Source organism: Dermatophagoides farinae, chromosome 3, assembly GCF_024713945.1.
Source record: "Dermatophagoides farinae isolate YC_2012a chromosome 3, ASM2471394v1, whole genome shotgun sequence".
Taxonomy (NCBI): domain Eukaryota; kingdom Metazoa; phylum Arthropoda; class Arachnida; order Sarcoptiformes; family Pyroglyphidae; genus Dermatophagoides; species Dermatophagoides farinae.
The window spans coordinates 3088470-3104759 of record NC_134679.1 but is presented as its reverse complement, the minus strand read 5'-3'; the positions used below and the strand labels follow the sequence as shown (position 1 = coordinate 3104759).

The window sequence follows — 16290 nt, the reverse complement described above, 5'->3', positions numbered from 1 at the left end:
AAATGTCTGTTTAATTGATGTTTTGATGTCGCAATTTTTTTTATTTTATTTTATTTTTTTTTTTTTTTTTTGATTCCAAACCGGAAAATCATTCTTTTTTCAAGGTAAAAAAATACTAACCATGAATGAACTCAATTATATTGTCCCAGTTATTCAATTTTCATGCTTCTTTTTTTTTGTTTTATGATTTCATTTTCATTTCATTCAAATATGTATGCGGTGGCTAATAATTAGAATAAAAATACCTAATTATGATTCATCATCATCAACTGCCGGTGATGATGATGAAGAATATATGGATTTAGCCTACAAAAACGTTGATCTATTTTTTTCTTTGATAATCAATTCCAGCTCATATCTGTATTCTATATATCCATTGTTATTTTCCTTTTTTTTGGCCATCTACATCAACGGATTGTTCCGTATGACGTTGTGATTGTGTTCTATATTTGGTTCCATGAATTACATTGGTTATGGAATGATGATAATGATCATCGTTTGTCAATCAATCAAATACTAAAAAACAAAATGAATACGGAATCATTTATTCATCATCATGATTATATTGGTTGGTTAAGTCTGGCTGGCTTACTAGCTTGTTGTTCCTTGTTCCATTTTTTCGGTTTTCAATGAAATTATTTCTTTATGTATTTTTCATGTTTTTTTTCTCCATAGTCTATTTATCTGGGCGACTCAGATTTTTTAATAAGTTGATTTCTGGCTCCTTGTTGTTTTCAGTTTCGTCCATTTTTTTTTCATTTTTATTCCAGGTTTTTTTCCATTGGATCATAACAATTCGTTTTCTTTGATGATGATCATCAACAACGATCATAATGATGATCATGATGATCATCTTTATCATCATCATCATCATTTAGAGATTGAAATTGAGACTTTGACCTCAATTCTCTCTTTATGTTTCATGTTATTTTTTTCTGCTCCAATTTTTATTTCTACTTTAGCCGCATTTACGTTCGTAGCTATATTCGGTGCTCATTTAATTTCATTCATCTATCTATCTATATCCATATTTGTCCATTCAGTTCATTTCATTTCACATTTCTATTGTTGTCTGCTCACGCTAACCACCATCATATTGTAGCTTGTACTGTAAAAAAAACCTATTTTTTTCTTCACCAAAATAATCGAATATAAACGAGGGGGTGAAAATCAGCATCACCATCATCATCATGGCCATGAGTTTCACATTCACAACCTTTGACCTTCGAATCATTTTGTTGAATGTAGTCGTTTTTTCCGCGTATTTCGTCTACTATTCATTTATGGTAGTTTTTTTTATCAATTGTATGATATAGACATGCACATACAGAGAGAGAGAGAGAGAGAAATTGCCTTTTTTCCATGTCATGACAAGGGTCATAGTTCCGCAATGGTAATTTTTATTAAGACCGTCCGCCCTCGCTCATTGGAATGAGGCCAAGGAAATAATTTCTTCTTCACATGAACACTAGGGTCTAATAATCATCTTAGGTCCGGTTTCTCGTTCCGCATTCACACACATACACACACATATGAATGACCCATTGTCATTTCCTTAACGTTCTATTGTCCTTGGTTTTTGTTGATGACCTTCATGACCTAGCTGACTTATTTTTGATGGTTATTTTTACCAGTTTTTCTTTTTCTGACTAAATAATTATACTGACATGGTCTTGATTGTTGTGTTTGTATTGCCATTCTTGCCGTAATGGGTAGGCGGAGAAGGAAAAGCAAAAAAAAAAATGTTTTCTCATTTTCTTTGGTCTTTTTCTGGCAACACAAACATTGTTATTGGAAACGAATGTGTAAACATGATGAGATTTTATTACAGTCAGGTGGTTTTTTCTATTTTTCTTTTTTTTTGACTCATGTGATTTGACCTACTCTGGGGCCAAAGATAGAAAAAAAATTGGAAAATTCACTTTGAAACTTGTCATTGAAACGAGATTAAAAATGTAAACAAAAAAATAAAAATAAAAATAGTTAAAGAATCGGTAATTGACCTTTTATTTAACTAAATGTAAATGTACATTCTTAATTAATTTATTATTATCCAATTCAATTGTTAAATGCAGTGATTTGTTGTCAAACATTTTGTAATGATTAAAAATTAAATTCTTCAACTGATATTTTGTCATTGTTATAACATTCTCATATATCTGTACTGGTATAAAAACAATCGTCTTTTTTTTAAGTTTATCAGCCATAATAATATCAATGTCTAATATAATTGGAACTATTATAATCGTCAATGAACTTTGTCTCTTACATTTTTTTTCCTTTCGTTCTTTTTTTTCAATTTATATGACACACACACACACACACAATTGGCCTTGAATCCGAATTTTGACTGGTATATTTTGTATATACATGTGTAATGATTCAAAAAATAATAAAAATAATTTGTTGTAGTAGTGCATTTTCATAAAATTTTCAAATTGGAATATGCGCACATTGAATGATACACGTGATGATAATAATGATAATAATAATATCATCACATTCATTATTTGTTGTTGTTATAATTTGCACAGATATTTGCATCATTACATTTTATAGGAATAATATCTTATTAAAACCAAAAAAAAAATCATAATATTGTTGGTTGCTTCCTTCTCATCATTTATATATGTTGTTCATCATGGATGATAATATATTATATACTTGTCAGGAAAATTCAATGCCAATATCATTTTTTTTTTTTTTTGACATTCATTCGAATTTTGCCGCTAGAATATTTCAAACCATATATTGAATGATGATAATAAATATCTATTTACCACTACCAATTTTTTTTTCATAGTTAAATCCGTGGAAACAACCACACAGTGCAACGTGCTCATTATTATTATACATCAACAAAATAAACCAATGTATGTATATATGTGAATCCAATGGAAAAAATTGAATGGAAACTCTCGCCGTTCTTTTTTCTTGTTGTATTTATAATACATTATATATTATATTATATACACATACACACATTGCATTGGGATTCCTGTATGTATGTCTGAGGTTTGAAGCGCTCACTCAAGTGAAGTGGAGTGTATGGCTTTTTCCAGATCAAGTTTTCAGTGTCAATCTATGCTTCGTTGATGCAAGTTGTGTTTTTTTTTTGTTGTGTTGCCGACGACAGTGTGTGTGTTTATATTGGATCAAGTCTGAAATACACACACACACACACACACACACATTGACTCGGTGTATTCGGAATCAATGTGTTTTAGTGGATTGCGCGCTAATTTGTTTTTTTTTGAATTTTCTTTCCAAAAAAATCTGTTTTTTCTTGTGTTTATTCAATCTATTCTGTTATTATTGTTGATGGAGTGTGCCATTTTTACCTGATGATTTTCAAATATTTATGAAATAATGGAATCCATTCATCGATAAAAGTTAATGTGTGTAAAAATAACGACCAACCAATCTTTCCAGATTCCTAAACCCAAATACATCCATTTTTTTGAGACAAACAAAACACCCAAAGAACCATCATGACCACAGCAGCATTAATGCTTGCTCCGGCCAAATCATTGGTATCGCCAAGCCCACCACCAATACCACCCACATCAACCTCTGAACATAATCATCATCATCATCATCATCATTCGCTTCGACATCATCATCTCAACCATCATAGTCATCATCATAATTCTTTTGTTGGTAACATTAATGGTAGTTCCACATTACTGCCTGTTGATACATCTATAACGGATCCATCAGCGACCATATCGAATTCGGAATCCACCCCTACTACATCATCATTAACGACGACGAGTGACAGTAATAATATTGATAATCAAACGATAATATCGAAACGTGCTGTTGGCTCCGGTAGTGATACTGGTTGTGATACTGTCGTCACTACAACCGATCATAGTCGTTCATCGCCATCACCGTCACAAATTAAATCATCACCGCTATCAAGATCATCATCACCGTCAGCAGCAAAATTATCATCACTCGATTCATGCTCATCATATTTATCTTCGTTGTCATCGTCGACAAATTCTTCTCCATCGACAACATCAACATCAATAACTACGACGACGACGACAACAACAACAACGACAACGACGTCAGCAACAACCACCCCGGTTTCAGTGACTATGGCACCCAATTCGTCACCATCATCACCACCACCACCATCATCAACATCAACGAACATCATCAATGGTCATCATCATGAATATCAGCAAAACAATCCACATCGGACATCACCATCGATCGCTCATGTTAATGGTAATCATCATCCCTATTATTCAAATCATGTCGATCCTATGGATCCATCAGCAATTACACGTTTGGCTCACACGAATTCAGTAGTAATGACGACAACGGCAACAATAACAACAACAACAAAAACAACATCCACGGTACAACCGAAAACCACCTCACGATATCCAAGCGAATCATCTACAACCTCATCCACATCATCCGCTTATTCGGAAGAAGACGACGTTGAACTCATGGATTTATCATTGTCTGATATCCATCATCATTCTCGTTTAGTTGATCAAAAAATTTCGACTACAACTACAACCGGAACTGACAATGACGATTTGATTGTCGATGTTGTTGATGATCAACATGATCAAGAAGATGATGAAAGCTATTGTAATTCTGGGGTACCTTTAGATTTAAGTCTACCGAAAAAAGGGCGAAAACGATCATCCTATTCAAACACATTGGAACCATGTACATTACAAACAACAAAAAATAAGAAACAACATTCATCATCATCAACAGGTTCATCAACTGAAGAGGATGAAGAAACTAGTTCATTACTATCATCAACATCATCATCATCGTCATCATCATTATCGAATCATCATAAACATCATCGTTCCAAATCGGTTACCGGTGATGGTTGTTCCGGTATAGTTGCAAATGATGTTATAGCTAATTCAAAACCAAGCTATAAAAAATCATTGATAAGAAGATATTGTAAGTTAATGTTGAAAACAAAAAAAAAATGCTAATAGATTTTGTTTTTATCTGCCACAAGAAATTATGTCCCTAAGAATATGACTATTCTATTGAATGTACAATACACATTCATAAGTCAATTGTAATAATAACTTTTTTTTAAAAATCCTTGTTCGGAGGTGTATCAGAATGATTCGTTTATCATCAAAAAAAAAAACACCTACCATCATCTTTGTTATTCTTTTTTTCCTAAAAATTTTCTTTTTTTTCTCATTATGATTATATTATTATTATTGTTGTTGTTGTTGTTATTGTCGTATTCATCATCAACGTCACTAAGTAGCTGGTATTATTATCATTTTTCCCATTGAAATATTTGGTAGCCAGCATTCATTTTAACCTAGCTAGCCATGTTAGTGTTTGGTTTATTTTTGGATATATTTTGGTCTAATTTCTTTCTCCATTCATTCATTCATTCATTCATTCATTCATGTTGTTGTTGTTGTTGTTGTTTTTGTTAATCATTCAAAATTTCTCTTTTTTTTCTCATCATTCGCCTCCATTCATATACATGTTATATCCCTTATGTATTTTTTTTCAGTTCTTTTTTTATATTTATTTTCAATCTCGCGCCGTATAAAGTGATACATGTCAAAATGTATTTTTCTTCCCCCCATCCTCCCCACAAACTACCACCACCCGAAAAATTTACGTCTGTTCATTTGAGGATTCGGCGCAAATATATGGCGCCCAAAGATTAGTTAGATTAATACATATTCACATACATATGCAGATATATGTAGATATATGTAGTGGTAGCTGGTTATTGTAGCAGCAGTATGGATTTGGATACTCTTGTGACCTTGTTTCGTTCATTAGCCCCGGCATACTAGAAATGAGAAAAAGAAGAAGAAAAAAGAGTGAACGAATAAAAAAAAAGGAAAGAGAAAAATCAGAGAAATCATCGCTTCATTTGATGGTTGGCAACGCCGATATTTTTTTTCTCTCTCTCTCCTTCTTTCTAGAAAAGAGAGAATAACCGTTTTTTCTTCTAAATAGCTGTCAGTTTCTTAACTCGAACTATGTCAATGGCAAATAATGTGTGGTTTTTTCCGATAATCGAAGAAGAAAAAGAAGAAGAAAATAAATTTTAGTAGACAATTCTGATGATGATGATGGCAGTGGTGGTGTCTGGCGGTTGTCGATCGGTGTTGACCTCGATATACATTTAAAAATATACTCAAAAAAAATGAATTTTTTTTTTGGCGTGTGGGTTAAATGGGGAATGGAGCACAAGTTCATCATTATTATCATCATCATTGCTAAGTTCTTTTGCTCTCTTTCTTTCTTTTTCTCTCTATCATGACACACACACACATGCACACACGATTTCTTTATCCTTTCATCTTTAAATCTTTAAAAAGACAAAAAATAGATTTTATTCCCCCGTTTTTTTCTCATAAACTTTTTTTTTATTTGAATGAATTGAAAATATATAGTTTAGTAAGATATAATAGAAATAAGGACAACCGACCTTAACCCTTTTTGTCATTATATGCTGCTTCAATGTATAATTGTTTGTTTGTTGTTTGATCATTCTCCTGTCCATTGTGTCAATGATGATGATGATTATTATGAAAGAATAAGCTAGGTCTATTTTTGGGAGAAAAAAAAATAAAATCTCTCAACCAATTGGATCGGTATCTGCAGGGTCAATAAGAAAAAAAAAATCTTTTGTCTGTTTTATATTAGAACAGTCAGTTTTCCTCTTTATATGTTCCAAAATAGGAACACAGGTGTTGAAACTTTTTATTATTATTATTATTATTATTGTTGTTGTTGTGGTTTCAAATGCTTGACCCTTAATACAATGTCTAGGTCAATGCAATGGTTTCTTTATCATCCTGGTTCTCTAAACAAATAAAATAGGGTTGAAAGGTCAGCTCTAATTTATGATTTTTTATATATATTTCAATCTTATTGATACAAAATAATATGAAAATTGTTAACAAGGAAAAATGTTACTGAAAAAAATAGTAATTCAGGTTAATCCATTTTGCAGGTGTGTTTTGACATGAAAATTCACAAATAAACAAATAAATTCATCAATCAATCAATCATCATATGTTGAAAACAGAATTGATTTTATTCTTCATCTTAAAAACTTAGTCATCTTAGATAAATCCCACGTGATTAACCCTAATTTTTTTTTTTTTTTTTTTTTGATGGAATTCAATCCTTTAGGTTGAATATATATTTTTTTTCATATCCGGTTTCATCGATTAGAAATAAGTATTTAACATTAATCAGGTTTTTTTCATTATGATTATTATAATCGATTGATGTTTTTTAATCTTGTGATTTGGTGTATTTCTGTGTGTATGTATATCAGATTTTCGAGATAGATAAATTGACAAACACACACACACAATAATTTAATACATTTTTTTTCTTCTTCTTCATGACTATGCATAAAAAATACGAAATAATTCCATCATTTGTCTATGAATGATATTTTTGTTTTGAAAAAAAAATTTTCAATTCACAACACCAGTAAACGTGATCATCATCATCATCATCATTGTTATGATGGTATAGTAAATATATTTTTTTTCCTGTTAAGAACATGAAGGATTCAGGCCAAATAAGAAACCGTTATCCTTGTCCTTAATCTTTATGAAAGAATTAGGAAAAAGAAAACGACCTTCCGTATTCATATTAATAATAATAATAATAATCGATTGAAATTTACAATAGCAACAATTTTGAAATCTTGAATTGCTATAAATCAAAAACAGGATTGCTAAGAATGTCTGTAATGATGATTATTATGATCAACAGGATCATCCTGGTGATGATAATTTTTTTGTTTCTCTCTTTCTCTCTCTCTATTCGTCATCTAGTTTTAGCCTCATGATGAATATTGAAATTTTAGAAGAAATTACAAATTATGATGATGATGATGATGATCAACAAATGGCGGATTGTTAGTTTTTATTTACATATATTAACAACAAAAACAAGTACAAGGTTTTTCGTTTTGTATATAACTTTTCTGGTTTTTTCTTTCTTTGGTGTGTGTGTGTTTGTGTTCTATATTTGCAACACGTTCATTTTCATTATATATTTAGGTAATAATTTTTCTTTTTTTTTCTTGTAAATGAATAGTTGTCGATTGTTGTGATGTAGATGTATTGTTTCACTATTGAAACACACACACACAAATACATTTATATCGATGTAAAAATGACGTGAACGTTAATGAATGTCGATTGTATCCGTTATTCGCTTCCTTAGTTATTGTATAGTATGACTTGATTTCCTTCCAAGGATTTCTTCTTCTTATTTTAGCTTTTTATTTTGTTTTTTATTTTCATACATTTACCAATATCCGTATCATCCGATTTTGTTTTTCATTGCCATCATACAATCATTGTCATAATATATCTATTTGTCTGAAAAACATTCACCGTAGATGTTGTTGTTGTTGTAATGTTTGGCGTATAAATTCATCATTAGTGTATTCTTTGTGTACGGTTGGATGTGATTGCATCATTTTTAATGCCTCTCAAGACATTGAAATTGATGTTTTTAGTGCATTTTTTTTTCTTTGCTTATTTACTTCCTTTATAAATATATATGTCATACAAAAGCAGCCAACATTATCGATGATTGGCGATGACTATTACAATGTATAAATGAATGCATTTTCTATATCACATATTAATATGACTCAAACCTTTTTGGATCATATCCCAAGAGCAATTATAATTATCATTTTTTTTCTCTCTATATTGTCTATTTGGGTGTTATAATGTAAACACACCCTTTATCCAAAAATCCTGTGTTTTCTGGTTATGATAAATTCCTTCAACCAACAAACAAACAAAACACGTCACTTGTTGGAAAAAAAATGTTGCATGCATTCGAATCATGTTTGTTGTGAAGTTTTTATTACGTTTTTCAATTGTAAATTTTTCCTTTTTTTCCATGTATGGAAAAATTTTTCTGATAAAGAATTTCTACAAAAATTGATCTATGTGCCAAGGGACATTTTAACTGAAATATGTCTGTCATTTCCGTATGCAGATTATTGGTTATCTAACGATTTTAAAATAATGTCTGCTAATCATTTGAATGGATAATGTAATGTTGTATGTCTATATGTGTATATTAGTGGTAAAAATAAAATTCTTTACCCGAAAAATTTGAATTACTGAATTCTCTATCATATAATGTATATATTTTTCTATGTATATGTTTGTGACATGAGAAAAATAATGTTTTTATCATTTTGAAATTCCTCATCTGAGTAATTAAATTTCTTATCATTCGCCTCTCATGTCAATGACAGTGAGAGTGTAAAAAGAGTGAGAAAAAGAAATGAAGAATCACATCCTTAAGGAAATGGCATCCATGCATGAATTACATTATTGCCTACCTGATGATGATAAATTTGTTGTATATTTTCACATAGCATGTGTATTTTCTCCAGGGTCAAAAAATACGCACGATCAAATAACGTCTTGTTGTTTTTTTTTTTTTTTGTAAATTTTGTAGTTTTTTTTGTGTGGTGTGTATATCTTGAATCTGTTTAATTTAATGATGGATGCTTTTTTTCTGGCTAATTACATGAACCTTTTACTACATTACTACAACCTACATTAATCATCATTGGATCATTATTATTGCTGCTACTTCTATCTATTGCCACTGTCAATAATGATAACGGCCATTTAATAGCCAATAGAAAAGACATCCGCAAAATTTTTTTTTTTTTTTTTGTTTTTGTTTTTGTTTTCCTTTGTGATAAATCAATTTTTGCAATTTTTATTCATCAAATAGATTGTTGCTTTTTGTTTGTATAAGAATGCGTTAGAATGTTGATAGGATATAGCAGACACGCACAAACACACAGACAATGTCATTTATGGTTTGATTGGAGTTTTTATTTTTTGTTGACGCCAAAACTCAGACACACATGCATAAATACCAATTGTATCCAATCACAATCAATCGATCGACAAGGTTTTCCATAACTCTGTCATAGGGAATTTCTATTTTATATACTATACATGTGTGTATGGTTAAATCTAAATTGAAATTATATGTTCTTGAACTTGACTTTGAAAAAAAAATTAATTATTCTATATCAAAATGTTTGTTTTTCCAATTTTTTTTTCTAAACAATGGTTTTTTGGGAAAAAAACATTTCCTGTATTTTTTTTTTCATTCACAAACAATGACATTGTTTAGATGATAATGATGGACGAAGATAATTCCGTTGTTGATTTGTTGTTTTTGTTTTCCAATCTGTTATTTGGGCAATTCTATCCTCCTGATTATGATGATGATGACGATTTCTTTTTTTTGAATTTCAATTTTTTCCCAGATCAGCGATATGAAAAGAGAAAGAGAGAGAGAGAGAAAGTTTTTGTGTGTGGTTGAAAGCAAATCCTTAAAAGGGAATGTTGTTTTTATTACGTTGTAAATTTTGACATTACAAAAGGTTGAATGAATCATCCATTTTCAAATTTTTTTTTAAATGAGTCCTAATCCATTAATTCTACATATATTCTATAAAATTTCACTTTAAAAACCATTTGGCCTACATATTAGTCAAGAATTCTTCATAAAATATATGAAACATCTCGGAATAAAATCACAAAAACTATTGCCAAAAAATAAAGATATACTCGTGGCTTACATATGAACCGCTGGTACTATGGAAGAAACTTTGAGCTGCTCACAAATGAGTCGTTTGGTAGTCAATACGTTAATAATATATTGATGTAATGCAATATAACTGTATATTGTATTTTAACGGTGTATATGCAGTAGAATATCTTGCCATGTATATGTGTGTTTGTATGTACTATAATATAATTTGGCATCAACAATTTGTCTACAAGTTGTTATTTCCTCTAAAGTTTTTTTTTTATTTATTTCATAAATTGAAATTGGTGGAAGGCATCTAATATCTTATGATTACAACGTTTTTTTTCCACGTAGAAACAACAACAACAACCAAAACAAAAATTCCCGATAATATTACAGTTATCATATATATGTACATATATATATGGAATGAGATTTATATCTGTATCTGTATTATTATTATTATTATATACTTGGGATATAAATAAAATTGTCGCAAAAAAAAATTATAAAATTGTCTACTTAGTCGTCTTCATTGTCGTAGTTGATTATTTTTGCCGATTCATCAGAAATTGTTTTGAAACACCACATTTAATAACCAACAAAATATTACCATTTAGTAGCATGTGGAGGTCCATTTCTGTGGAATTTCCGTTTATTCGAGAAAAAAAGGGGTCCATTCTTCAATATGTGTGTGTGTATGTGTGGTAATAATAATAATAATAATAATGGTTTTATTTGGAAAGACCTCTAGAACTAGAAAAATACACTAGAGGTACGTAAATGAAGAAAGATATAATAAGAGTAGTACAAAAATGAAAAAGAGAAAATAAAAAATCAAAATAACAAAAAAAAAAAAAAAAAAAAAAAAAAAAAAATGAAAATAATAATGAAATATTCACAATAATAGCATAAAAAAAGAAATTTTTATATAAAAAAAAAAAAAAAAAAAATATAACGTAGGGTTATTAATGCGGGGGGAGTATTTTATAAGCATCGGTCATGTATTCTAGCAAGTACTGGAAATTAGTGTATGTGTGGTGCCTCTATTTTCTTGTTCTTCTTGATTGATTAGAAAAATTATATGCTGTGCATGTATGTAACTCCATAAAAAAAAGAATCATTAATTGAAAGTGAAAAAAAATGATTTCAATTTTTTTTTCGCCTTGAACTTGAACTAGATAACTATTACACACACATATAAATATGAATGATAGATACGAAATTTTGGCATTCATTCCAATCAACATATAGTTGTATAATAATAATAACATGTCCCTAACGTTCACTCAATTATCAGTGATCAAAAAAACGGATTGTTGATGTAAAAAAAAAAATGAAAATAGGAAAAAAAATCGCCTCATCATCATCATCATCATCATTATTATTATGTTTTGGATGTTTTTTTTTCTTTCTTCTAACTATCATAAGTCATGAACTGCTTTTTTTTACCATAATTTAAGGTAAAAAATAACAGTAATAATCTTAACAAATGTGTTAAAACAATCTTATTGTGTGTGTGCGTGTATAAATAAGATTGCTCTTTAAGAAAAATCATTGATTATCGATGATTATATGAAACAAGTGAACAAAAAAAAAAAAAAAATTCATGATCCAACCGTTTCACAATGTATCCGATATATCGTTGGGCATATATCACATATTACAATTTTAGCTATGAATGATCAGCGTCGGCGTCATCAATCTGATAATTTACAACTATTTTTTTTTCTCTTTCTCTCTGTCCCTCTCTCTCTCACACTCACACAAAAATCAATCTCAATTGAATCAATTTGTTCCGAAATATTTTTATTCACATTCATTCTTTCTATATATTTTTTTGATGAACAAGAAACAAAAAAAAATAATTCAACTACTTGTTTTCACATTCTTGATGATGCTATGCTTGTCCTTGATCATGAATTCTCTTTTTTGATGGAAATTTTGTGTATGTGTGCGTTATATAGAGTTTATATATGCATACATCGATTTTCATATGCGTATGCGATCATCATTTATGTACATGTAGTCAGATAGCTTATGTGTTGGAAGTTCCGGTGCCATCGACCCAATTCAAGGTCCCGTATTACAAGCAAATAACAAAAAAAAAAGAAAAGTTTTTTTTAGTGATATATTTTAACGCGTATGTTTTTATGTGTTTGTTTGGAGCAAAGTAAGTTTTTTTTTATAACTTTACTTCAATCATACAAATGATGATGATGTGTTTTCAAAAAAAAAAAAACGAATGAAATTCAAATTAATGAATTTCACGAATCATTATTATAAAAATTCAAGTAAAGTTTGTTTGTTTGTTTTTTCTTGCATTCACCTTTATAGAATAAATATATATATGTGTATCAATCGATTACAATTGCACAAAAATCAATTTAATTATATCAAACATATAACTCTTTCAATTCATTCATTAATTCAATCCGAATATGGGCCATATATTTGTGAATTGGAGAAAAAAAATATGCAAATATACGGATGGCGTAACGACAAATCAATTTACGAAAAAAAAATATCATATCAAAATCAATATATAAAATAGAGAAAATTAAAAATAAAAAGCATGGTGAACTTGAAATTTGTTCTTTTCTCAGAACAACAACAGCAACAACAACAAAGATTTAAAACTAGATCATTCATGCATTCATTCATTTTTTTTCTTTGATGACCAATGTTTATTAGGAATTGTAACTTGGCTTCTTTTTTTCACTATATAACAATTGTTGTTGTAGTTGTTGTTTTTTTTTTCCTCGTTCCAATTTGATTGTCTTTTCTTTTTCTCTCAATTTCTTTCAATCTTGTTTTAAATTTTGTTGCTTAGATCATTGATGGATTTTTCATTTGTGTGTGTGTGTGTGTGTGTGTGACATGCTTCGGGTTTCTCTACCAAAATTGCTCAATTGTTCATTGAATTCATTCATTCATTTATTTCAAATAGCTTGTATATGTACAATACAAAAAAAAATTGGCAAATAACATATAAGCATAGGCGACCGGGTGTTCCATTGACCTGCTCCCATCTTATTTTTTTTTAAATTTCATTTCTTTTTTTGCTCTCTTGATCATTTGGAAAAAAAAGTATAACACAGCAGCTGCTTGCCCATATTTATATAAATTCAAGTTTCGAGGTTCCGTTCTCTTTTTTTTTTTTTTTTTTTTTGATTCGATAAAATGTATTATTCAATGTCGACATTGACACACACACACACACACACACACACACACACACAAGCATAGAGTTTCAGTGTCAATGTCACAGAAATTTTTTTTTCTTTCCATTTCCATTGGATCCTGAATCGAATCATCATCACAAGTCCTTGGAATCATCGATCAAAAAGAAAACATGAAAAAAATGTAATGATCTCTTTTTTTTGGATATTTGATCAAAATCAAATCAAATATGAACTTGAATTAAGGTTGAATTTTTCATTTTTTTTTAAATAAAATTCGGATAAATATTGTTTGTTTATTATTGTTTTGAAGTTTTTTTTCAATCGATACTTTTAGCATACCAGGCTCGCGTGATTGACCCGGGTCAAACGCGTTTGTTTCATTAGAATGGAAATTGTTGTTGAAAACTTTCACTTTTTCTACTTCCCGGTCATTGCTGTTGTGGTAGTCCATTTCATTGTCTGTTTTTTTTTTTTTTTTTTTTTTTTTTTTTTTTTGGTTCGTTTCGTTTCATTCATTGTCATCGTTCATTATCAAGGCTAACGTGATGAATTTCATCCATAATATTGTCCTTACTACCGGCTATTGACGGTTGTGTTGACTAAAAATGAAAAAAAAAATTTCCGACTTGTTTCCAACAACAACAGTGGTAGTTTTAATTCAAAAAAGGAAATCAGTAGCAAAAAAAAACAGTCATATATCGAAAATCTGCGAAACGAAACGTTTTTCTATTCATTTTTATTAATATGAGCTTCTGCTTCTTATGATTAGAAATGAAAACTTATTATTGACACATAGATATATTTGTGACCTCAAACTTAGACATACATAAATTGAGGTCACCACGTCATACAACTATTGATGATGGTGCTTTACTCTTGATACTGAATGTTACACACTGACACACTCATACACACAGGATTCATGCAAATTCCTCCCCACACATACACACACGCTTCATACAGATCTAGATGATAGAGTTTCCTATTGTTGTCGGTTATTTTCCAACAAACGCATACACACACACACATACACAAGCTGGATATTATCATCAACGACAAGAGCGAGAGACTGAATTTGGAAATTTAGACACTTTTTTTCATCTCTCTCTCTCCGGTTTATTGTCACGTAACCTTGATCTGTAGCTATAGCTTGTTTATATATCGTTTGTTTGATTGTTGTTTTTTTTGTATCAGAAAAAAAGCCAGCAGCATCAACAGCAAATGCATCTTTCTCAAAAAAAAAAAAAAATAGGAATTAGGGCATTATAACTAGAAAAAATTAATTGTATAATACTGTGATTTTGGATAAAATAGAATGAATCCTTAATGTTTTTTTTTTGGAAAAATAGAGGATGTTGTTTCCAGATGATGATCAAATTTTAGTAGGATTATTACTTATTTAGTCGAATAAAATTGTTTCTATATACAATCTTATGGCTTCTACTTTTGGATTAGGTCAACAACACATAATGAATGTACAATTTTCGTTACATGTTTCATACACACACACACACACACGCACATACAGATACAGATATATCTTAAAATGCCAAGGCCATTCTGGAACAAACAAAACAACAACAACAACAACAACAAAAAATTATGAAAATAATCAAGTCGTCATGAATCACGACAATAATATACGGGATTAATGAGCTTTCCAAGGTTAAGGTCAATTACTTAACTTGAAACAATTTTTTTTCTCTTGAATTTAAATAATCTTAAAACTGAAAATTTATATTTAATATTCATTGATTTTTTTTCTCTCTTTCAATAGTTGATGGATGTGAACCAAGTTCTTCGGAATTGGCTAGTTCCTCATCAAATTCTTTATCACCGTCATCCACTTCATCATCACCATCATCATCATCATCGACGACTACGGCAGTAGCTGTGACTAAATCCAATTCATCATCATCAACATCGACAACAAATATCAATAAACAAAATCTGGTCGTTCTGAATGGTTCAAGTGGATCGTCATCATCATCAACATCGACAGCGGCAACCGCTGCCACAACGAATCTATTACAAAATATACTTCAACAACATCATCAACATGCATCTGGTACACATCATTCTGGCCATCATAGTGGCCACCATCATCCTCATCATTTACATCATTTGAGTCATCAATTACATCATCATCAAACAATATCAAATAATCGTTGGTCACCTACAAATCGTCATCATACGGCAACGACATCATCATCAACATCAGGGGCAACACCTACAACCAATAGTCCATTACCACCATCACCTGCTGATTCTGGCGTTAGCGATGTAGATTCCCATTACAGTTCGAATGATGAACAAAATCATCACCATCATCATCAACAACAGCAACAACAATCGTATCAACAGAGTCCATTTTATTATGGACAACCACGGTCTCAACAACAAAATTCTTCTGCCGTGGCTGCTGCTTCCACTTCTGGAGGCACAGCATCAGCATCCGGCAATTCTGGGCCAACTAGTTCGACGCAATGTAAGTTTAATAATAATTCATATCGATTACTGT

General features: G+C 30.3%; 1 protein-coding gene across 6 annotated transcripts in view; it reads left to right on the top strand.

The window, feature by feature from the left end:
• Eip74EF (Ecdysone-induced protein E74) overlaps positions 1 to 16290 on the top strand; it is a 52224-nt gene that overhangs the window by 25315 nt on the left and 10619 nt on the right. For 3 of the 6 annotated variants that reach the window (XM_075729011.1, XM_075729010.1, XM_075729009.1), the window contains exons 1-2: positions 3074 to 4944; positions 15547 to 16257. In XM_075729011.1, the coding sequence (XP_075585126.1) occupies positions 3492 to 4944; positions 15547 to 16257 (2164 nt within the window). In that variant the 5' untranslated portion in view covers positions 3074 to 3491. Of the gene's footprint in view, positions 1 to 3073; positions 4945 to 15546; positions 16258 to 16290 lie in introns of those variants that run through there. The other 3 variants (XM_075729008.1, XM_075729006.1, XM_075729007.1) reach the window with 1 other exon arrangement.